Raw genomic sequence first — 24,750 nt, forward strand, 5'->3', positions numbered from 1 at the left:
AGACCAGACTAGGCAGAAAGCAAATCTTGTGGCAAGGCACTAAGCTGGACTCCAGTGCTTCTGCCCTTAATGTGTGATCCCCATATAACCACTACGGCAGAGTCTCCTGCACAGTGCTATRGACGGTGGTTAACAGCGCTCTTAAGGGAGGTAACATTCTGGGCCCACAGCATGAATAGGGTCTGGGAAACTTTATGTGCTTCTTACTTTTATGAAAGGATAGACAAGACGCAGCATGACTAAGAATCAAACCTTTGGAACTCAAATGGTCCCAATCTCTTGTCAGCACCTTTCCAGTCCCAGTTAATTCATATTAACAAATTGAAAATATCTCAGAGGTGTGATCCATGAAAGAAAAAAAATCCAACAAAAAGCTATTACTACCAATATGCTACTAATACTAATTGCAAGGATACCTGTGATAAATTGTAGAGAATACACCAGAAAGCTATTGCCACATGTTTGCCCAGCACTTAAMGACCTCCCAAGGAGTCTGGTCCTGTTCATGTTGGAGGCAGGATCCTGCACCGCCAAGTCCTTTGTTCTCAACAGTGTGGCCAGGCTAAGGTCCAGACACCGTTCCAGAGTCTGAGGCTAGGATTCATCCCCACTTATTGCAGGCATTTTAATTGATGCCCATCTTAGGTGCCCAGCTGTTTCAGGCTCCCCTTACAGCCATGAAGGGATGAAGGATTTCCAAGAAGGGGATTCAGAGCAGGAGGGGAAATAAGGTGCTCTTGAGTCACCTCTGCAAGAACCTGTTTCTCCCAGAGGCCACATTGCCAAGAAGTGAATGATAACATACAACCCCGCTCTAGTGTTGGCTGTATTTCTACTTCAGTCAAGTTAGACTAGAGACCTCAGTGATCCTTCCCAAACATTTCCGTGATTCTGTGACCCTGAAAGCACATCAACATGAACAAAGGGCAAAGATGGCAGCAGTCATTTTAGCAAGTGTTACCTGGACATGGTAAGCCCTGAGAACACACCACAGGTTTTTTAAAAGAATACAAGATAAGAGAGCCCCAAACTACAACTTGGGGACTGCAGGTTCTCAAGTGGAGGCAACAGTACTAAGCAGCCACCTCCTGGATTGCTGTCCATACAACATACTCCGGCTGACTGTGGGCCCTACTGATCAACTCACAGGGACAGAAGAGTTCCTTGCTCCTGTGGCGGCCCCGTGTGATTTTTATAGCTTATCATCTGCTTGAGTGCCAGATGCTCTAATGTCTCTCAGAGCTATATGGAAGTGGGTCTTATTTATGCAGCTGGTGCCAAAAGACTCCTCTTCAGATTGCACAGTGATAGGAGGTGACTGGGGCTCTTTATGACAGTGCTTAACGAGCTGATGACATTTTTACGAACAAAGAAAGTCCCAAAATGATTAGACTTGTTGATTCATCAGAGATGCCAAGACTCTTCCCTGGCTAGCAAACTTCGTTCACATACTTCTCAGTAGGTGAAATATTCGAARTACACTTTCTCTTCCTCCCTCTCCCTCAAAGTTGTCCTCTCCTTCTCCTGACTAGCCTGAAGTCAGATCTGAGGATAACCTCCTTTTCCTTTGCCTGGGACCTTTTTGCCTCTCTCAGTAGGACAGGAGGCTCCCAAAACAGGAGTGTCCATGACTCCGCAGACTGGAGCTCTCAGGCTGGAATGAGAAAGCAGGTCTGGATATCAGTCTGATCTTTTAAGGTCAGGAGAGGGATGTGGGCTGAGGTATGCACAAAGGCACTACTGTGTATGGCTTTGCAAGAGCCAATCCTGCCTCCTTAATGGATAAGAACGGCTTTGAAAGAATGAGTTAAGTGTCCCAGGGTATATGAAGACTTTCTGAGGAGTTTTTTTTTTTTTTTAAATCATGCACAAGAGGCTGTTAAGGAAACCTGGTAACCAAAGCATAAGAGGCAAACTCCCATCTTAAAACCTGCCTCGAAGAGCAGAGACAAAGAGTTTGAATCCCTGCAAGACTTGGCATGCTGGGAGGTGAATAGTGCCTGGGGCACAGTCATAATTAAAAATAATAACACTGAGCACTTTCAAAGCACTTGGTAAACATGATTAACTAATTAGTCAACTCTTTACTAATTAACCAGTCACAGGACTGGTGTCGCTCAATATGTTTAATGATCCGGAGAAGCAGTTGAATAGCTAGGGGCAAAGTTTGCAGAGGATGCAGTAGCTGCACAYGGGCTCGACTGGGGAGGCTGAGATGAGCTCATAGGGAGAAAGGGTTTGGACAGGAGGAGACGCTCACCATGGGTATGGACAGGGGCTGAGACCCTCTTATCCTACCAAAGACAGAGGTGTCCTCTTCTACTCTTCCCKTGGCAGTCATCTCCCCGTGTCTTGCCCTCTTCTCTTGGGATAGGGAACTCACTATGCATTTCCCTTAGATGCCTGTGGCTCAACATTTATACCTATTTAGGCACATAAGATATGGATAGGATTTCTCAGAGATACCTGAAATCAATGAATCTGGGCTCCTACACAACTTTGCAAATGTTTCTTAGCCATCCAGCCCCCATGAAAAGCCCATGTGCCCTAAGGGAGTCAGTGGGCATCAGTTGCCTTCTTGCATCTGTTAGCATTGGTAGTTTTTAGCTACAGCCTTTAAAACACAAATACCCTTTAAAAATATGGTCCCTGGGCTCTTCAGAACTTTTTATCCTGCAGGTCTGAGAGGTAACAGGATATTAGTAGTGGGCCAGTAGCCCTGAGGATGAGGTTTAGGGGCAGGCTTTGGCTCCTGGAAGGTTGTATTGCCCTCCCTGCCACATGTTCTGGCCTCCTTTAGAGCCATCCAGTCTGAGATCCTATTGAGTTAAATGTGAATCCCCCAAAATACCGTGCACCTGAACCTCCATGGAAATGTCACCCAGCAGAGAAGCAGGGAGGGTGAGTCTGCTCTCTCTTTCATTCCTGTAAATCAGGCGTTGGAGTCATATCAGTGCAGGATCAGGGACAGGAGGAGAGAATTAGGACCAGGGTGCCTCTCAGGTTGCCATTGCCCTGTTAACTCCTTAGACACCACCCTGTGTCACCAGAATGTCTCTATTTCTAGTGATGGGGATCATACCTGAGGAAGAACTGTTCTTGGCTGCCAACTCCAGCATGTCCCAGAGCCCTGCTGGGCACTCTCACACCCCTGCAATGTTCCTGCCAGCAAAGACCACCTGTCAGGGCTGGGTTTAAGTGTCTTCTAGCCACAAGTTGGCCGTTTACTTTCTGGGAGTCTCAGAATCCAAGCTGTTGTGTAATTAAACATTGCATTTTACAGTGTCACAGATGCATCTAATGCRGATAAATATACAGCTGTGCACACAAATGTTAATATAACATCTAAACGCACAGATCCTTCTTCCCCAGCATCAGGATGAACTTATTCACTGCATGGGAAGTCTGCAAGGACTGAGGGAGTTTTGTGTTGTCTCCGAGGGTGCTGCGTGTGGCCAAACTGCCTGGCTCCCCCTGCCATTTTCTCCTGGAGCAAATGGGATGTGCTAAACTTTCCATGGTGTTTGAAAACTTTCGTATGGAGCCCAAGCACTCTTCACCCCAGCTCTTGTGGTACCTGTGCACTTTACACAGAACTGATGTGATCACACAGCGGGATAATGTTTTAACCAGTGCTACAGGCTCTTACAGGATGGCTGTGAAAAGCACAGCTCATAGAGAAGGTCTGATCTCAGGGTTGTTCATGTAGAGCTCCATTGGCTGGACAGGCATTTTCCTTCAGAGACATCCCCAGCCAGCCAGGAAAGGGYACCCTGTTATTTGCGGCCCGCCACTTCCCTGCAGGACCAGGGCTGGACCTTGATCCAAACACCATGATGATGCAGGGTGCTCTGCTCGTGGTGACAAGGCATCCAGCCTTCTTGGGGCCACCATGAAGCACTTGAAAAAAGCATCCTCTCCATTTTCTCTTAGCTGGCCCCCGAGCCTTGAGAATTAAGGCTTGCCACTGGGCAAGAGGCTCCTGGCTGAATTACCGGCTTGCCTTTGGGGCAGTGAAAGTTTCCAACTGCAAGCACTTGATTCTGCAGTTACCAAGAGAGAAAGAAAGAAAATTCTCCCATGCAGAACACTGTTTCGAGGTCAATAGAGAAAACCCTGTGGCCTGAATACCCARTCTGGGGAGACTCGGGAGCCTGGCAGAAACTCTCGAGGTCTGGGTGTCTGCGTTGTCACACTTGTAGCCAGGTTACCATGGCTCATCCATAGTGCATCCACACCCCGAGGGTCTGCTGCTCACCCGCATTCAATGGGCTCCGCACTTCCAGCATTGAGAAGGACAGTTGATTTGCAGAAGAAAAGCGAGTTCTTAGTGGTCCTGTCATGTCATCACCCCGGGGTTCACAAAGGACTGGGGGCGCAGCCCAAATGGGGCTGGCTGYTTGGCCCCGCTGCGCCCGGCCTCTCTCCATGCCCGGCTTTCCCGTCAGCCCGGCGCCTGCTCCTGAGCTCCACGGAGGGCCAAAAGGGTGCTGTGTGGAGGCCACAGCCAAGCGTCCACCTTGCCTGGTTCAGCTCAGCCATCTCACTCCTCGGGGTGGCTAATAGCCTCTCAGCATGTTCAAGGAGACTTGAAACACCACTTGTCCATGGCATGGACACAGAAAGGGCCATGCTGCCTTAAATACACTAGTTCAGCTAGCATTACCCCATGCGCAAGAGCACTTGGGTGCATGACACCCAGGCAAAGCAGCACTGGGACCTGAATGCCTCTGGATCCACTGATTTGGCCAGGAGAAACAGGGGGATCCCGCATTTTGGGGTTTTCTTCCTCAATGCTTGGTCTGAGACCTGAAGGAAGATCCAGAGCAGAGTGTCCAGTGGGAAAGCATTGGCCCAGGGGACCCTGTGGGTGATGCTTGGTCTCCATGGGATGCCTGAGCTGCCCTGGCCAGCCACCCTGCAGCTGCGGGGCCGCCAGGGCTCCCCTCCGCCGAGCCTGGCTGGCGTTTGCTAATTCCARGGCTGTTGCTACTGGGGGAGGGGAGTTGGGTGCCGTGGCCACTTCTCCCCATCCCCCTCTCCTCCTCCCAGGGGAAGAAAACTGAAATAAAAGCTCCATTTCTTTAGAAAGCAAGGCCTGACTATGGGAAGGGTCCCTGTATCCATGCAGCTCTCCCGGCCTCCYGGTCCCCTTTTAGTAATCTCACTTCTGGGCCTGAATTCATTCAGACATTGTAAAGGATTAGCTGACCTTTCTTTCAGCACTTAGTAAGCTTGTGATGTTAAGGCTTCCCAAAAATTAAACTCTCAGGAGAACGTCTCAGGCTGGGAAGCCTGGAAGCCTGTTTGGTTTGCAGCGATGTCGGATTGTCCCGTTGTCCCCAAAAGYGGACAGACTCACCTACAGCTTCATCACCCGGCCACACAGCCACGGCCCCGGGGCCACTCCCAAGCTCCTGCCACCTGCAAAGCCACAGGCTCGGGGTAAAATCAGCTGGTTTTCCTTGGTAAGAGATCGYTATGCCCTTATTCCTATTTGCCATGTGTGCTGTTCTATGCCTGCTTTTCCAGGCTTCTCTCTGCCACCAAGAGAGGTGGGAACTAAGAAGAAAAGGGATGTGAGCCCCTGACTCCAGGAGCTGGGCAGGGATGTCAAGGAAATCTGTATGGGAAGGGGTGATGCTGTCACCACCAGCAGTGAGAGACACTAACAGCGGCACCAGGCTGGTCCTGCTCCTCTCTGGAGGTGACTGAGAAGCAGAGTGCTTGGGACAACCTGCCCCCMGCCTGTGTCTGGGTCTGGGAAAATGAAGTTCTCATTAATTCTTAAAAGAACCCGCAAGGAATATCTCTATCACCCATCAAATCACGCCCTAGAAGCAGATGTAGGATTTGCCCCATCATGTGGCCACTAGACAGTGTAAAACAATTGCACTTGGTGAGTGGTTTACACCTACTTCGCTGTGGGCTGCAGGACTGCACTYGGTGCAGAGCATGAGCTGTGTCCTTGTAGACAGGAAAAAGGCTGAGAGGAAAAGTGAATCAGACACAAGAGTTAGCAGGGACAAGCTGCTCCCACTGGCACAAAAGAGTGCTCACTCTGAAACCTAACAATGACTGGTGGCTTGGTTAGCACTTTGCTTCAGAAACCTCTCAATCTGGGACTGAGTGTGAGCATTTATGTTAAGCTCTCAGGCTCAGATGTGGCATAGCGACATATAAAATACTTCCTGCAGAGCTGGAAATGTGCACACAACAAGGCTGCAACCTCCTGTCCAAGGGAATCTAATCCTCAGACCTGCTGTTTGCTGAATGCACCGAAGACATGGGAAAATGCCCCTCTCTTCTTCCACATTTCTGTTATCTGTTCCCCCATTGACAGCGAATATCAGCGCTGGGGGGGCTGCACCTGAGCACAAACGCAAAGGGAACCATTATTAAAGTGCGTTTGTCTCCTTCTCCTGGGAAGCAAAGTTGGCCCTAGGCACCGGCCTCAGAGGTGAATCGTGTCAGAGGATCAGGCCCCTGAGACCAGCGGCCACAGGTGATGCCGTGGGCTCCCTTTGGAGGAGTCATCCCCCTGCAAGGGGGGTTGCAGTGCCGGCCCTGCACTCTGGCAGTCAGCGAGCCCGAGCAGCCAAGCTCCTGAAGGCATCACCTTCCTGACCCCGTTTGGCCTGCGGTGACTTTCATAGACTTTGCCATTCGGGTTCATGTTATTTTTACCCTGCAGAACGGGAGCAAATTCCTCCATATGTGCAAAGCCCTTGTGCAGCCAAGCCCGACTTTCTGCCGAAACCCAGACAAGGAAAACAAATTGCACAGAGGGAGAGCGGGGCTTAATCCAAAGCCCACGGAAATCAGTGGTGAAACCAGAAATCATTTCTTCCCTCCCGCTTGCTTTCTCTCTCCATCCCATTTGAACTGAAACATTTTGCATGCAGAAATAAAGAAACAGATGCAAGCTGCAGAGCAAACATCTGAGCCGTGGGTAATGGTGATTAAAGCAAATTCATTGCTGTCACTGTATTCTATCTGTCCAGTTAAACCAAGCTATTTCATAGAGGTTGTGATGGGGGGAAATGCCACCATTATCTGTTTAAATTGTTTTTTAAATGGGCGGCTACCTTCTAACAAGGCTAATTTTACAGACATCGTAACCTGACATGAGAAGTTTCTTTTACTGCTCTTAAATCCCCCTTTCTCAAGCATGAGCAGAAGTGGGGGTTGTATTTGAAGCACTTGGGGAGCTTGCACACACCTGCCAGTTTACCAATAGAAAAATACATCGGTAATGCAGAAAAACGAAGCTGTGACCCAAGATACAGATCGGATTATTGCGCACTGGAGATGAGCTGGTCCGTGCACCCACAAGGCTGCAGTCATYGGAGAGCATCTGTTGCAATCACAGGTTCTTCCAGCCCGCACGACAGAAATGACCTCCCAAATATTTTAGCAGCAGCTGGAGCTCACACAAACGCTTGATATTCTTTATAGGGCTGAACAGCATGTGCCTGCTGTGCACTAAATTACTGGTTGGTGGGCCCCATTTGATCTGTGAACTCGGGGGGTAAATGCAGAGCCTCCCTTGCTGAAGGTAACATGGTCAGGACTGTCACCTGTGCAGAAGGGGTTGCAGGCTGACCCGGTCTCTCTTTGTAGGTTTGTACAGTGCAAAATGCCCCCTTGGCACTAGATCAGCAATATTAATTGCCCGTGAGAGGAAGCATATAATCAGTCTTCAATGCTGTATAATTACTCAGAAATAACCAGAAGAAATTAATTCCAAAAGGTGAACATATGGGCTGCAATGTTGAAGCTGAAGCTGGATTTTGCCTCTGGTTACCGCCAATCATAACTGAGGGCAGAATCTAGGCCAAAAGTGTGTTTTCTAGTTCATGATTTATTGTCCCAAAATGTAACTGGTAATGAAAACCGTGCTCCACTTAATACACATTTGACTTCCAACAAAAATGTCAGCAGGAACTCTTTCTTCTCATTTTTGCGCTACGACTGCCCATCGGCAGAGACTCTACGGTCTTGGCTTTCCTACCTGCAGAGGCCAAAGCGATGGGGAGAACTGCACAAAGATACGAAGCCCAAGAGCTTGCTGCCACCAGGCACTGCAGACCCATGCCCCAGAGAGCCTCCTTCCATCTCCCAGCTCGTCCACGGACCTTCCTCCGCATCTCACTCTAAYCCTGCACTAATTCCCCCACTTGAGCAGGGCAGAGCCCTCGCAACTCATCATGTCTGGATTATTTTTGTGAGCAGATATGAATTTTGGGATGATGTTCTTTTCTGCCATTTGGGCACTGTGCAGGGGTCTCTCAGCAGTCACGGCCACTGGGTTGTTCTGCTCCTCGGAGCTGAGCGAGGTGCAGATCTGAGCAACACGTGCGGCCTCCGCACGCTTGGAGGTAGCCTGTACGAAGGCTTATTGGGCCCAGGCAGCATTTTCTGTTGTTAATGGCTTTGCAAACCTGTTTCCAACCCGGGGCGTGCTGTCCAGCCTTTGGGACCCGCTGGCTAGCAGCAGTTAAGCACTATCCCCGTGGCACGGAAACACATTTCAGCACTTAGCCCAGGCCCCRTGGCTTTGTATTTCGGCATGCTGGTCTCCGACCCCCCCACCCCAAAACAGCACCCGCAGGCCGGCTCCATCATGTTGAACTATCCCTGCTCTGCTGCACGATCAGCTCAGCCTCTTCTCCAGGGGTGCGGAGCACCCAAAGCCGATGGGAGCAGGTAGAGAAACCTCAGAAGAAGCCGAATGGTGGCAAAGAGACCCTCCAGCCCTCCCGAACCCCCCTTGCGAACACGGGGCAACCTGTGGGAAACCATTCGGAGATGGCTGAATGCCACGTCTGAGCCCCTTCGCTGCAAACAGGAATTCATTTGCATGCCAAAGCTGTAGTTGGGCGCTTTACAACACGGTGCGAGCATGTAAATGTATCTGAACCTTTGATATTGCCTGGCCATCACCCGGCAGGGCGCTCCCCTTGGAGAAAACCCCTTGGGGGGTGGAAGGGGACCCCAAATAACGTGTGTCTGACGGAAACCTTGGGTCCAAAGGCCAGCAAAATGATGGAGATCCGATATGCATCGAATTCAGGCACACGGTATATCTGCTACCGAGTTTTCCCAGCCAAAGCCGTGTGTGCCAGCGACGGCAGGAAACTCGCGGGCTGCGTGACAAGTGTTGCGGCCTCTCCATAGCTCTCTTCACCGACTCAATGGGTCCCAAATGACTCTRCAATCAAGGCCTCATTCAAGACAGGAAGAGTCAAATCCTGGGTATATGTATGAGGCCAGCACTTCCCACTTCTTTTTCAGTTTATGGACACCTACAGATTTCTCAGGGACAGTGCAGACACTTTCTCATACACACAGGCTGTGGTACAGTACATGCCCCCTTCATGGCCACATCCATAGACTCCTTACAAGTAGCCCAGGACTCTGCGAAATTCATTATATTAAGCAATGAACAGCGGTGCATACGAATTTGTGGACCTTCTTACTGCCAAGGACCAGAGTACAAACTATATCACCCACGATCAATGCAAGCTAGTCAGATTCTTGGACGTGAATATATTTATTCTGAATGTATACCCACTTTACATCCCTTTATATTGTGCAGCCACTGTAAAGGGTGCTGGAATAAAGGAAAATTAAGGTCTGTGAGTCTTCATGCCTCCCTGGTTCTCTGAGCAGAGCTGGCTACATTCTGCTGTTACTATTATTAGTATTGTTGTTGTTGTTGTTGTTGTTATTGTTATAATTATATGCATTTCATTCCCTTTTGGGTAATGAATAATTTATGACTCTGTCTCGATCCCCTTTCAATGGATTCACTATCCAGGGAGACTTGCTGAATAATTTGGATCATTCGTTTTCAAGTGCATGGGCTGCCGACAAATTGTCCGCTTTTCATTACTTGGGACATTCATTGGTCACCCAAATCAGGGGATTTCTTTGGTCACCCCAAACACGTGGTATGCTGTCTGGGGTTTTGTCAGGATTTTTTTTTTTGATTGGTGAAACTTTGTGAAGTGGAGAGTAACAAATAGCTCATTTGGGGGGCTGGATTTCTGGATAAATTAGTTTGCCAAATTTTCTAGTCACATTCTTGTAAATGTGATTTCTCAAGGTGATTTCTCAAAGGCTTGTGAAAAGTAAATACTATGCAGTATATTAAATGCTGTTTAATATTTTAAAGACATTCTTATTCTTGCTGTTTGATTTAATCAAAAATATATAGATGATTATTAAGCATGTTGTTTCCTCAGTACTAGCTAGAGAGACCTGGAAGCATTAGACCTGGCTTCCCCTTGGGCTAAAAGCTTGGGGCAAATGAATTTTAAAAAGACTTGCATTTGGGGATATTTTCGCCTTAAAATCAAATGAACTTTGAGTGTCTGTATTCACCCAGCTCTGCCCAGCAGGATTGGTTTCGGGGCCAAGCAATGTCCCGATCCTGAAGGCACAGTTCGTCCCTGAGAGCAGCATCCCACCTAGCTCAGGACCATCTCTGAAGCCCGTTGGAGATATGTCTGTCAGCAGAGGCCCCGGCACGCTTTGGTCCCGGGCATCAGCACATTACTGCGTTTTGCGATCCGATGCGCTGGAGCACGGGACGGAGACGGTCGACCTGTCACTGCTGGGTACCTGCAGCTTGGCCCTGAGGTCCCCATGTGGGCATCTTGGCAGGTTTGCCGAGACCCCCAGCCCCATTAAAATCATTAGGAAGTGCCAGCACTCAGCAGCAGAACGAATCAATGGCAAAGCCRGGTTGCTCCACAGACCCCCTTTACCTCCCCCCCTGCTAGCCTAGATATGTGCCTTTCCCCCAAAACGCCACGGGCTAACTCCAGGCATGGGCTTGCCTGAGAATTAGCAGGTCTGCGCATCCCTGCTGTGGTTCAGACCTTCTCTGCATGCCGCGGTGAGACCACGACCCTGTGGGCGCAGCGCGCAGCGCCAACCTCCCCAGCACCACGAAGGCTACGTTCGCCCAACGAGGAAGAAGCCAACGTCGCAGTCCCTGGGGCCCCRAGCCGAAGGGGCTCATCCGCTCCCGGCTCGGCACCGCCTGCCGCCTGGTTAGCTCCAATTTACGAGCAGCATGTGAAGGACAGACACTGGGCTGCTGGGCTGAACAATGCGGGAATATTAGCCGAGTTACAAAAACAAACAAACCAAACCCCGCCGGGAGCCCGTTTCATTTATTTTCTTTTGTCCAGTTTTGCTTCAGCGTGAAAGTCGCCCTTTCAAGTCCAGCAGTTGTGTTCCAGCCCCGGCGGGTAGCTGATCCAAAGCGTTACACTGAGAGCTTCCCAATGGCATGTTTGCACAGTTCAATTCATTTCTAAATATTCAGTGGAGTTTCCCTCCCTCCTACCCTCCCAGGACTTTCTGCCCAAGAGCTGAGGGTGTAAAGTACAGGGCTGGGGATACTGGTGCACAGAGCCTTTGTGTGCAAACACAAGCTGCTGTTTGTATTTGCCTTCACACTGTCAGAGCTCAATTGTGTGCAATGCAATACTGGCTACCAGTCTGCTTTCAATATCCGCTCGGCCATCCCCGCTGCCAGAGAGACGCTCCCCCTCCCTGTTCACTTTGAAGCAAAGTGATTTAATTTCATGAGACTTTTGGTAATCACATTACAATCTCGAACATTAACCAGAACTGACTCCTTATTGCAAAAGGGCGGGCGAAAGACGGGGTAAACAGCTCGGCTTGGGACAGCCTGCAACACGAGAGCAAGGCAAAATTCACGACGGCTGCCTGGCTGGTTCTGTGCCGCTTATCAGATCATGCTGGAAAACTATAGCCTCTTGCCAGTGATGTCAGAGAGAGAAGTCGGGTTTGGCCAGCTCCAGGGAGGATGCTCCATGGGCTAATTGCTCACTTCAGCTCAGTTCTTGTGCACCACGATGGTTGATTTTTAGAACCAACCCTTTTTCTCCCATCTGTAACTCTTCCCTTCTTTTACCTTCATTCCTTCCTGTTCCTCTCACTGTCCACTCCATTTACAGTGTCCTCATGCCTCTGTCAAATCCACCAGGACTGAATTTGCTTCTAAGACAGGCTCCGTCTGACTGTGCACTTATACATGCTGCTGCGGCCAGCAGCCCAAGCAGAGATGGGGCTTCCCTAGATGGGATAGCAAAGGTCTAGGGAAGGAGGAGGATTGTGGTGGGAGCCTTGTGGGATCCTGGCTGCTTTTGCTTGCCTTAAGAGATTCAAGGCAACGTGTGAGAGTAATAAGTCCTCTGAACCCCTCATGCATTCCCTTCCCAGGCATGCTGCCACTGGCTGGTCCCATCTTTGCCAGGGAGGACTGCAAAATGTGTCCACGTTGCCTGAACAAGAGCAGACCCAACTCAAAGGTATATGTGAGCTCTCCTGGGGAGATGCCCAAGGTGACCTTAGAAAGGTCTGAGCATGGGAGAGTCTCGGCTGGGACATGGGCTTGGGCATAGCTGACTGAATCCTGAAAATCTGAAATGGGATTGTAGCAAGAAGAGGAGGCCAAGACCCGGGGGTGGGATTCAGATGTTAAATGTGGATGTCTAACGCCAGGTGGGATGTGCTGGGCTGCAAGGTACCTGTTCAAGGCTAGCAGGAGAAACACAAGGCCATGAGGACCCTGGGTCCTTCAAAGCTGGAGGCTGGATGGGTTACTCAGAGGAAGTGGACACCCTTGGATCTGCCCTGCAAATCAACACCAAGGTTCATGTCTCACCTGCCTGCCCTGCCTCTTCCTACCTGTTCCCACCTCGCTGTACGCAGGGCTCAGCCCATCTCAAAGCATCTCCTGAAYAGCTGCAAATCACATGCTGGGTCCTGAAGGAAAGGCTACCTGGCACTTCTGAACCTGTGAGAGCAAATCCAGGTACTGCACTGGGCTGCTGGGCCCCCCAACAATTCTAGGTGGGTGTAAAAATAAAAAAAATCTCTTTTTCCAACCAGACGCATTGTCACTGTGTCTGATCCTCACCGACTGCCTTAGACTGGACACTAAATATCCAGATGGATAACATTAGGGGGCGTTAATAGGGGGCATTAATTCAGCCCATGGAGTTGCCATGAAAAAATAGACATATTCAGTGAAAATGAAGAACAGATCGCAATGATTCATGCAGTGCTGAAGAATGCRGACTAGTAGGGATCAGGGTGATGGATGGTTTAGAAATACAATGGGGAAGATGACATAGATTCCTCATCCATCTTTCCATCCAAATATGTGAACTTGGAGTACAAAGGCGTGTGTAAAGACGGTGATCAGGGACAGAACAGCTGGCTTCTCCTCGCAAAAGCTGGGAGCTCCCAGACCCAGTGCAGATATGGCACGCAGCCCGGCCAGCGAGCTGTGCAAAGGGGGAAGTGCTGAGCCAGCAAATCACCTCATGTGCTTCTTCTGTCTCTTTAATTCCCACCTGGGACAGTGGGAATGAAATCCCTGTGCTCCCCAATGCCATGAGAAACTGTGGAATGCTCTTCCCTCTCCACCAAACACCACTGGCGAATCAGTGCACACACTTGCCTGCAGGGTTTCCCATCCCAGCGTTCCCCTGCTTCAGCGCCTGGCCACTCCTGCCCCTAGATCGTCTTTACCCTTTTTGGGGTGAAATTGTGGGCTGGAGAGTGAGTGGGCCAAGAAGCGCTGAGCATGGGCACCCAGGTCCCCTCTCCCCAAACAGGGGAGATACGGCAGCTTTGGCCCTTGAGGAGGGTGTACAAGGGCACAGGGCACATCCCTCTCCAGGGACATCGCTCTCCAGGTGATACCATGACCTGGGTGAAGAAGGCAGGCAGATACAGAGGTCCCTTCCAACCCATACCCTCCATTAAGTACTTTAGAAAGACTCTGCTTCAAAAAAAGAGTGAAATACAGTTTTCTGGGCTTTTTTTATTTGTTTGTTTGTTTGTTTTTGTTTTTTTTCCCCAGCCTCCAACCCTGTATCAAGGAGGGAGAAATAGATACAATTTTCAACCCTCCCTTCATTTGCAAGATACTTTGAAAATGTTTGAAAGTAAAAAGCCTGCCTGCACCCTCCCTGGTTTCAAAGCTTTGTGCCGGACATAAGCCTGAGCTGTTTTGCATCTGTTGCTTTCTTTGCTTGCTGTGCTCCCCGGCGAYGTGGCTCCCACGGAAAAGGGAAGGTTACTTTGTGCAGATAAGGGGTGTTGTGAAGGGCAACGATTTTATGCTTTCTCAGACCGTGCCTCCGATGCACTTGCACTTCTTTCCCTAACTRAGATCCTCTGGGTGCTCAGCACCCTCTCTGCTGAGGCCCTGGGCCAAAGCAGGCTCTCTATATCACTCCAGTGCTGTTCAAAATAAATGCAACCATTAATTAGGGTCCCAGCCGAGCTGCATGTCTGCTCCGTCCCTGGATCCTGGCGTGCGTGGGTGCCCACTTTGTCACGGCTCAGATCCAATATTTCTTTAGATCTACTCCCATGAAGGCAAAATTTTTTCCTCCTCCCTCTTCATCCTCCACCTTCTGCCAAGCCTAACTCAAATTCCCAGCTCCACACAGCCTGTACTCCCGGGAAATGTTGGAGCCCTATCCGACATGCGGTTCGGCCTCTTTGTATCATTAATTGCTGCTGACGAATGCACAGCTCTCAGCTAGGATGGACCGAAATGTGTCGAGCCTACAGGCTCTGTTCGCTTCAGCTCTAGCYGTCGTTTCCCAAAGCCTCCCGGCTGCACTGACTCAGAGTAGGAAAAGCCTCCCTGTCTTGTTATCAGTCCCCTGGGCATCCTAATCCGCCTATAAATGAAAGCTATTACACAGCTATCTTTTTAAAAGCCTGCCTGTCACTTCAACTGGGCAGCAACGTCACAGCCACGAGGGGATTTTTGCGGCGTGTGGTCAGCCAGGGTAAAACACGGCCACCGAACCAAGCCCAAACTGCATCAGATGGCAATCCGACCCTGTTTCTTTACAAGATGCACTGATGGCACTTAGATTCACGTTCGGGCTGAGACCTGTTAAACTTGTGATGCTGAGCTCCAGCAGCCAAGCTGAGAATTGCAGCCCATGCAAATGGCAAAGCTRCACCTCGCAGCTGCCTCCCCCAGCTTCTGCCACGCTGCCTGGTGAGCACCGATGCTCGGGGAGGGGAGGTCAGGTCACAGAGAGGAAATGTCACCCTCTGATTGCAGGAGCAAAGGCCAAACGGCAGCCGCTGCTCCAGACACCCTGGGGACGAAGCAAATGTGACTGCTGGGATCCCTGGGTGGCCCCGGCTGCTCCTCGCACCTCACGTGTGATGCGAAGCCAGCCCTAAGGCATTTCWTCCTCCCTCAGCCGTGTCCGTGCAATCCCCGGGGAGGCAGGTGGCACTGCAATGTCCCCAGGAGCAGGAGCAGGATCTGCTTCGGGGTGTCTCGGTGGCATTGCTCCCTGCAAACACGAGCCAGACCTGCAGGACCCTGTGAGCAGCAGACTGACTGCTGGGGAGGGGGGGTGTTTTGCTGCTTTTGTCCCAGACTCTGGAGGCACTGCATCCAAAGCCAGACAGCGATCCATCACTGGTGAGCCCTTTCCCCRGGAATAAGCTGTGTGTGCGGGCTGATTGCGGGAGCAAATCCGCTCCCACCCCAGCTGCCGCCTGAGAAAGAAAGGAGATCCTGCTTGSTACAATCATGAACATGCTTCAAATAAATGATTCGGGTTTAGTCAGATCTGGGGAGTTGTGAAATCCCGCTGCATGTTGAGGGCTTGGCTCTGTAGCAGCAAGGGCTTGTGACAGCAGGGCTCCTTTGCCACAGGCCAGGGGCAGCTGTGGCAGTGCTTTCTAGGAAAGCTTGTGTGTTGTATTTGGTGGGTTCTGGGGCTGTTTGGGGGTTATTTCTGCTGTTTACCTGCAGCACAGGGCTAAATGATCTGTGCGATCTCTGCCGTGCTCTGAAGGTAACCAGCTAGGCTTTAGTGCTTCTGACCCAAGAGTTCCTTCATGCTGCATGCTACCCAAGGGAAAACTGGCTGGGGAAGAAATGCCTCAGAGCAGCCACTAAATAGACCTATCCTCCAAAAGATCCCCAGGAAAACCACTCCACTTGCACTGCTCAACCCAGGCACATGTCCTGATAGCTCCATAATAACCGTAAGAACCTCCAAAAAACTTTACCAAATTTCAGAGTATCTCAGAAAGGAGAGGACCAAAGAGGGAAGCAACCTCCCACAGCCAGAAAATCTGTTCCCCAGTCCTGAGGGCAAAAGAGGAGATATGTTCAGAGTATACAGAAGAGCTCACACTTCTGACGTGCCTCCACTTAACAGGCCAGGTAGGAAAGCCTAAACCCCAGGAATGTTTTTAGAAGCATGATCCTTGCAGGCAGTGGAGATTCAAGAGCCCTCACATGCTTTTCACTCCCTCCTTGGAGAGGCAGAACGTCCCCCTCGTCAATCACAGGGGGGTTGCTGAAGCAAGGACAGCATAGGCTGAATAAGGATGACATGCTTTGGCCCAGAAAGTGGAGGGCAGAGATTAGCCGTGGACAAGCTCAAGGGAAGGCAAGTGTCCAACCCAGAGTGCCAAGCCTGGTTTTGTTTTAGCCTTAACTGCGCTTTTTTGTTTGTTTGTTTGTTGGTGTAAAAACCTTTCTGTTGGAAATCAGTTTAACTTTAAGCTTCCTGAGAATAAAAGCCTGTGAGAAAGCTCTGCCCATGCAAGGCCCACTTGGGAGGCTACAATGGGAGTCTCAGCGGCTTACGGGCCCATATTTCTATGGCTACAGCACCCATCTGCTCAGCAATACAATGTTACCCATATCTAGTGCAATTCTTGATGCAGAACCACCAGCTGGGAGCTGAACCAGAAGCCGGGGCCTGATTATGGAAGGTGCAAAGGCCCTGCGGCTCCACGGATGGCAGCTGGCACACGAGAGGTCCAATCAGCAAAGGGTTCAACTCTACTGTTGGCTCGTGCCACTTTGGTGGTGAAGCTGCCCCAATCGTGGTGTCTCCCAAGACGCAGGGATGCTATGATATAGCTTCGCACCTTTCTTCCACAAACTCCAAGGCATTTTGCACAGCCCCTTTAGTCTCAATAAGTGGGGAAACTGAGGCATGGGTGGCAAGAAGAGTCTGGATTTCAGGCAGGATGAATGCAAGGGCCACGCAGGTGCCTTCCTCCTCACAGAGGGTTTTACAAGGCCACTTAAGTGCTCTGTCCAACTCTTGTGTCTCCATGGTGCCAAGAACCAAAGGAGAAATGGGCACACAAGATGTGCCCCTGCCCAAATAGGTGCCTGCCAGCTCTGGTGGCCCTACTTTCTTCCACTTTCTGCTCTGTTAGAGGCAGATCCCCTCTCTCCCTCTGTCCCTCTCAGAGACAGACCATTCACAAAGCCCTGAACTGCCACAGGAGAGGAGAAGACAACACAAAGGAAAGGGAACTGCCACCTTTCAGTCTCTGCCTGCTGCAATTTATGGATAGCTGCCCATGTCTGTACCCTTTCATGCTCTGATATCCCTCAGTGAAGGAGAAGCCCTTCCTGGATCCTCTCTGGATCTCTCCAGTTCTGTTTTCTCAGCCTGAGACCCAGAAAGGACATCTCCAACCCACCCAGTCTTTCCTGATGGACCTCAGCTCCTGTGAACTGTTGTCACCCTTGGGAGGCCCCAGAAATTGCACTGAGTCACCCAGGCTTACCAGTGTTCACCAAACCAGTGCCTGTCAGATGTTTTGCAGTCACTTGAGAGAACTTTACCCTGGGCGTATTGTTCCATGGCTGAGCTGCTYTCTGAAGTGGGAAGCTATTTTAGTGCTTGACTGTCCATTCCCCTGTCTCAGGTACATCTTTCTGTGCTGTCCCATAAGGGTATCTGAAACACCTCAGATTTTCCATGTGATCACAAGAACCATGTGCTTAGATGAGCAAGTGGATGAATGCTCATGTTTGTGAGACTTGCAAAGTTGGGAGGCAAGAAAGTGCAGGGATCTCTCTGCCATCCAGCCACAGATGGACCAAGGGGGTCCGAGGCCCCACTGCTCTCACTGTCTCCATCGCCACGGGGAGCTGTGTGGTCCTGTCATACGGTACAGAAGGAGCTGTAAGCCCGCACACCTTTCTATCCCTCACCCTGGGGTGCCTCGACTCCCGTCATGCAGGTGATTGTGGTTTCTCTCACAGCCAAGAAATAGCTGCAGACACGCTCTGATGGGATGGAGGCGATCAGTACCACCAGTGGGACTCCTCCTCTCGTTTGGAAGCAAAAAGGAATAGGAAGAAACTCTCTCATGACTATCCAGCACCCCACTGGGCTGACCTGAGGAAGAAAGCTTACAGACAGGAGGAGAACCATGAAGATGCTTCAAGTGAGAAGATTAAAGCGGGCTAAAGAAGCAGGATTACCAAGGTTTAAGAAGAGACACCAGGAATTCCTGGAGAGAAAATCCTACAGTCCCTAGATCCCTCTGCAGGACCAGAGCGAAAAGAGCACTCTGCTGCAATGCAGACCAGGCTAGCGTGCTGAGTTCATGGAAGGATTTGATTTCCTTGATTGCGATGAAGATGGAGGGGAGCCCAACAGCTGTTTTATTTAGCATTGCCCTGCAAATATCTCCCTGAACTGCCACTGAGAYGATAAAGGTCCAGCCCCAGGTTTGTCTGGGAGGAAGTTTTTCATTGGAAATGTTTGGCAGTCTATTCTGTAGTAGTTACTGGTCCCTTCAGCCTCTGAGATGAAGTTTCTTTTTAGCTGGAGGAGAGAATTGCTAGCAAATTGCTCTGACATCAGACTTATCCAAGCCTGGGAACCCTACTGCAGCACACAGTGCAGAGTGGAGTCTGTCTAACACCAGGCTTCACGCGTCTCTTGTGCCAAATCCCGTATCTGAAAACACAATATGTTTCCTTTTTCTCACTGCAATTGCACTTGTTATTGTTAAACACTCTCTAGGCATAACATAAGGCCAAAATCCGAGAGGCGCCCAGCACCTGCAAGCACCATTGACGTCAGAGAAATGTGCAGGTGCCGGGTACATCTCCTGTCCCTGCGGGGGAAAGCAATGCAAAAGCCCCAGAGATGGCAATGGGAACAGAGTCTGGAGGTCATTCTCAAAGCGCCTGTCAGCATACAGCAGCACGTGTTTATCTAGTAGCACTTTCTCTGGCCAAGGAAAATGCAAAGGTATTTTATGCAACCTAAAGGGACTTTTCAAAAGTGTTTCACAGCAGTTCATGTCCGTGTTCATTTCCAGCACTCAAAATAACACTAAGGCTCACAAAAAGTTGTGGAACAGCATTGATCGCAGTTTACTGATGTTGCTAAATCTGGTCAAAGCCCAGGTCATGTGTCCGCACAAGCTCACTGGGCTCCAAAGACTTTCTAGCTGGGGCCTTTTTCCACAGCAGCCTCCTCTCAAAGGATAATCTGGAAGCTTCATCAGGACAAGCGGGGTTGGAAACATGGAGCTTGGGTTGGGCTGACACTGATCTGAACGGAACAGACCCAAGGGTGCAGCACATCAGTGTTGGAGAGAGGGAGGCTGGAGAAAAGACCTCCCAGCCCAGCTGACTAAACTGAGTGATTGCAACAGCTTGTCTCCAAGCTGTGTCCTCCCTGGAGCATGTTAGCTCCCAGGCACTCTGCCAAAGCCAGACTGTAAGCCCAAACCCTACGTGGATAAGTTATTTGCCAGGTAAAGTTGATGGGAACCTGTATCAGTGAAAAGCTCTGCTGGCCAGGATCCTTTTACAGGATCTGGTCCCTGGAGAACATCTTCTTGGGCCAGGCCCTGTCCTTTCCATGTACAGTGCCCAGGCTTTTGCAGGCAGCAAGAAGTGATAAAGAAAAATTAGATCTGGCTGGAGAAAAATGTTCCCGTGGGAAATTTTGACTTTTTTGTCAAAAACTTTGGTGCGTTTCTTATTTTAGCCCCCAATAAGCATGAATAGGAACAAAGATTCAGTTTTGGCAGTGGGAATGGGCTTACCAAAGGAAACACCCAAATTTTCAAGCAAAGCAGACACATTCTGTCATTTTTCTCTCTGTTTGAAAACCCAATTTTCCGGGGGAAAAAAAAAAAGAGCAATTCAGTGAAAAAAATCTTGTCCAGTTCTCACACCACTGGCTGGGGCAAATTCAGCTAATTTGGCTAATTCACCTGCACCTTCACCGCTGCTGCTAAGAAGGGTCTCACCTTCTTTGGCTTCACTTTCTCAACTATTTGAAGATCATTTCATAGTGTGGCTGACAACATCACCATCAACAGCCATGGATTTTTTCACTGCTTGTGCCCAGCCTCTGCCTGTTGAAGGCTGAATCCATGGCCTTTGGGTGACCGCAAAGCCTGACTTCTCTCTGGATTTGGGAGAGAAACCAGGGTGGGCTGATGGTCACGAGCAAGTGGGTGGGAGCTGAATGGCGTTATTGTGATCTTTATCTGGGGGGATTATTCTGGGCAGCGTAGGCCTCGCAGGGCAATGGAGTCGTTTAGTTGTGGTTCGTATTGCAGAATGATAGGTATGGACCTAGGGGATTCTGCAGTAAAAATGGACTCAGGAATAGTGTTTTATAGCAACTTTATCCCTGCAAAGCATTCACTTCCCAATAAATTGTGATGAAAGGAGAAAAAGCTCTCAGTGATTTCTATTGCAAACATTTGACATAGCTAGAACAACTGTGCATGATCTGAAATGAAAAGCCTGGTATAAAGTCGCATGCTTTACTGGAAACTGGGAACATGTTTCCTTTTCATTGGAAGTAAATTGGAAGTGAGAAAGGTATTAAGTGCCACAAGGCCAGTGGAGCAACTGAATAGAAGCATTTTCAGGAGCATTTAAGAGCTCTGCAACCCTCAGTAAGACCAAGGGTCCAACAGTGAACCTGGGCATCCTGACATCACACTGAGTTGATATATATATATATGTTATATATATATATATATATATATTCATTTATTTATGATTGCACAGCATCGCTGACAGCGATAACTCTCTTAGTGGGAACCTGTCCCCACCCGTGAAACGGGACTGCTGAACCTAACTGCTGGTGACAGTGTAGCGCTGGGCACGCACCGGAGGGCCGCGGGGGGAGCTTGGTTGTGGGGGGAAACATCCCAGTTCGCTGGCCCAGCTGTGGAGTCCCTTCGCCAGGAGCCAGGCTGTGCTGCGCAGAGGGACCCCGCAGCTGACGGAAGAAAAGCAAAGCCGGCGACTTTCGACGCGCCAGCACGCTTAAAGATCCGGAATCCCCGGGCCAAAAAAAAAAAAAGCACTTGCTGGGCGGCGGCTCCCGGGAGGGCGGAGGGGCAGGGAGAAGGGCCCGGGGCTCCCGCCGGGGCTCCCGCCGGGGCTCCCGCCGGGGCCGGCGACGCAGGGACCCGGCTCGCCCCGCCGGGGCGGGCGGCTCGGCCCCGCGGCGTTAGTGAGAAGCTCGGCGGTGGCTCCGCTCCAGCCGCTGCCGGGCAGCGGAGATAAATCACGACTCGGCGCTGTTTACACATCCGAGCGGCACTTACCGCCTTCACCCCGGGCTCTGGGAAATGGCATTTCCCCGCCGCTTAACCCCCCGCTGCCCGCCGCCCCGGAGCCGCTCCCGCTCCGCCCCGACGTGAGCGCGGCGCAAGCGGGACCGAGCTGCAGCCCGGCGGGCAGCGGAGGCTCCCGGGCCGTCCTGCCGTGCCCTCCGGCCCCGCCGCGGGGTAGAGCATCTCCCCGGCGGGGCCGGGCACCGGCACCCTCCCCCGGCGGGCGAGGAGACCGCGGTCCCGCCGGTGCTCCCACCGCCGCCGCCCGCGTGTGCCCCGGTGCCACCGGGCTGCAGGGCCGGGCCCCGGGGAGCCCCGAGCCAGATAGTCCCTGGCCGCTGCCAGGCTTGGCTTTGCCTCGGTGTTAAGGCGCAGGCGAGGAAATTGAGCTCTCTACAAGGGACACATCTGATTGTGATTTGGGGGAAAAAATGGAAAAGCAAGAAAAAAAAAAAAAAGCCCAACCCCAAACCCGACTGCTCGGCGAGGTTTTTCCTACCGGCGGAGCTGAAAATGTTTTGGAAGACGGGGCCGTGTTTTCCGTGTAAACAAGGCGGCTGCGGGTGCGAGGGGGATGCAGGGGGAGGCGCTCCGGCCGCGGCCGCCGGGGCTGGGGGTGTCCCGGCGCTGCGAAGAGCTCCGGACCGAGCCCGGGGGAGGCAGCCGAATACCCGGGACCAGCGACGAGGCGGTGGCGAGAACGGATCAAACATAAACCATGGCGAAGAGAGGACCGGGGTCCGGGACGCTAAGGGGTCCCGGGGGAGTAGGGGACGGAGGGGGCGAAAGCTCGGGGGATCCGTCGGCGGTATTTGCAGGGGTGCGGGGGACGGCTGCACCCAAACTCCTCTGCCACCCCGGTCAGAGGCGAGGGCTGCCCCGTCTCCCCCGGGGGAACAGATTGGGGCTCATTTACCGCCAGGACGGCGCGGCTTTCTCGCCCGAGACGGAGCGAACCGGCTCGTTCCCGGAGCGCGCTGCTGTTTCTCATTTGGCCTTGGGGCTCGTTCAAGTGCCGCCACCCTGCAGCCCGCCTGGCTCGGCCATGCTGCTGCAGGAGCGCAACCGCCCCCGCGCCCGGCGCTGCGCAGCCCCGGGACGCGCGGAGCTGCTGCCCGGCGCCCGCGGCTCCAAAGGCGCTGCACGTCCAGCGACACGAGCTGCAGGCTTTGCTGAACCGCCCTCCCCAGCGCTCGCCCTCTTTCTCCCTCCAAGAAGGATCAGATCCTGCCCGCCCGTCTAGCTACACCAGCCCCGGAGCCTCCAAAGCGAGCTGCAGGGCTTTGCCGCCGTGCCCCGAGCCGGTGCCCCGGGGAAAAGAGCAGCGCTCCTGCGAGCTGCGGGCTCTCCGGACCTCACTCCCCTTCGGTGCGCTCCCGGGACCCTTCCACCCTCCCAGCCGGCAGCGTGTGTCCCGGGCAGGGATACCCTTCCTAGCGAGCCACGGTCCTCAGCGCTTCTCTAGGCTTCTTCGCGCTAAAACTGCCTTCCCTGGCCCCTTGCTGTCCCCTCTCCCCCGTCCTGAGCTCCCAAGTCTCTTGGTGTCCCCTGCCCTGCGCTTCCGAGTTGCTCGGTGTTCCCTGCTCCGCACTCCAGAGACCCTTGATGTCGTCGACCCTGCGCCCCCCTGTCCCTCGGTGTCCCCTGCTCTGCACTCTGATGTCCCTTGGTGTCGTCGACTCTGCGCTCCCGAGTGCCTCAGTGTCTCCTGCCCTGCGCTCCCGAGTCCCTCGGTGTCCCCTGCTGCCCCTCAGGATCCCTTGGTGTCCTCGCCAGTACACTGCTGGGTGCCTCGATGTCCCTTACCCTGCGCTCCCGAGTCCCTCGGTGTCCCTTGTCCTGCGCTTACGAGTCCCTTGATATCCCCTGCTCAGCGCTTCTGGGTCCCTTGATGTCCCCTCCCTTGCCCTACACTTCTGGATACCTCAGTGTCCTCGACCTGTCCTGCTTTCCGTGTCCCTGGATGTTCCTGCGCTTCTCTTCGTGTCCCGGAATGCCCTCCTGCCCTGAGCTCCGTGTCCCTTAACGTCCCCTGCCGTGCGCTTCTGGGTCCTTTGGGGTCCCCTGCCTTGCCCCGCACTTCCGAGCACCTCAGTGCCCTCGCCCTGTCCTGCACCCCCGTGTGCCTGGGTGCCCTGCCCCGCGCCCGGGTCCCCGGCGGTGCCTGCACCGAGCGCTGCCCCGGAGCGGGGACTCACCCACGCACTCGTTGGCCTCCCGGGCCGTCGCCCTCTGCCAGGGCCGGTCGTAGTGGAAGGGCTTGCAGCGGTCGCACTCGGGGCCGGCCGTGTTGTGCTTGCAGTCGCACACCAGGTTGTCGTCGCGGTCGCGGACGCAGCGCGACGCGTGGCCGTTGCACTTGCAGCGGCCGCCGACCTGCAGGTCGGACACGGCGTAGAAGTAGGAGTCGCGGGCGAGCTCGGAGTCGTCCTCGTTCTCGTCGCCGAAGGTGTGGAGGCGGCTGAAGGTCACCTTGATGTCGGTGGCCGTGACCCAGTCCTGCAGCACGGGCGAGTTGTCGAAGTCGTGGGCCGTGGGGCGGCCGTCCAGGGTGCTGAAGGCGATGAGGCCGCCGGAGAGGGGCCGCATGTCGGTGTGCGAGTCGGTGCAGATAGCCTCCTGCTCGTTCTGCTTGGTGATGGTGGCGCGGCTGGGCTTGTTGTACATCTTGCGGCACTGCGTGGAGTAGAACTGGAAGGGCACCCAGGTCTTTCCGTAGTCCATGGACTTGTAGATGGCCATGGACTCGGGGCGCGGCGAGCAGAACTGCAGGCTCACGTAGGTCACCTCGAACTTCTTGCCGAGGGACAGGGTGAGGGTGACATTGTGCGGGTACTGCACGTAGCTGTCGGACTGCCAGCACGTCAGGTTGTGCGGGTTGTTGAGGTCGGTGAGGAAGGAGGGCGGGTGGGCGCGCTTGGGGTCGGAGGCGTTGCAGAGGTGGCAGGAGCGGACCTGCTCCTCGCCCTTCTCCGTGACCACGCAGTACCGCGACGGCGGCTTCCCGCAGGTGCTCGACACCTTCACCTCCTTGCCGAAGGCCGAGTTGACGAAGTCGGGGATGCAGCGGCGGGGCAGCCCGTGCTCGTCGTAGCAGGGGTCGGGCTGCGCCGTCTGCACGGCGAACATGCTCATGCCGTGGTAGCCGCCGCGCAGCGGCTGCGCCAGCCACGCCGCCGCCAGCAGCAGGGCGAGCGGCGCCTCCGCGCCCCTCCGCGGCATCCTGCGGCCGCCGACCTGCGCGACAACACAGAGAGGGGCGGGCGGTGAGCGGGGCGGAAAGTGCCCGCC

At 52.8% G+C, this 24,750-nt stretch overlaps 1 protein-coding gene across 1 annotated transcript in view; it reads right to left on the minus strand.

The window, feature by feature from the left end:
* The window catches only part of NTN1 (netrin 1), a 117,896-nt gene extending 93,215 nt beyond the window's left edge, over nt 1-24,681 (minus strand). Inside the window, exon 1 of the mRNA XM_026075745.1 lies at nt 23,658-24,681. Within this exon, the coding sequence (XP_025931530.1) occupies nt 23,658-24,681 (1,024 nt within the window). The remainder of the gene's footprint in view (nt 1-23,657) is intronic.
* Nucleotides 24,682-24,750: the final 69 nt, after the last annotated feature.

Source organism: Apteryx rowi, unplaced genomic scaffold (assembly GCF_003343035.1).
Source record: "Apteryx rowi isolate R43461 unplaced genomic scaffold, aptRow1 scaffold_41, whole genome shotgun sequence".
In the NCBI taxonomy this organism is placed as follows: domain Eukaryota; kingdom Metazoa; phylum Chordata; class Aves; order Apterygiformes; family Apterygidae; genus Apteryx; species Apteryx rowi.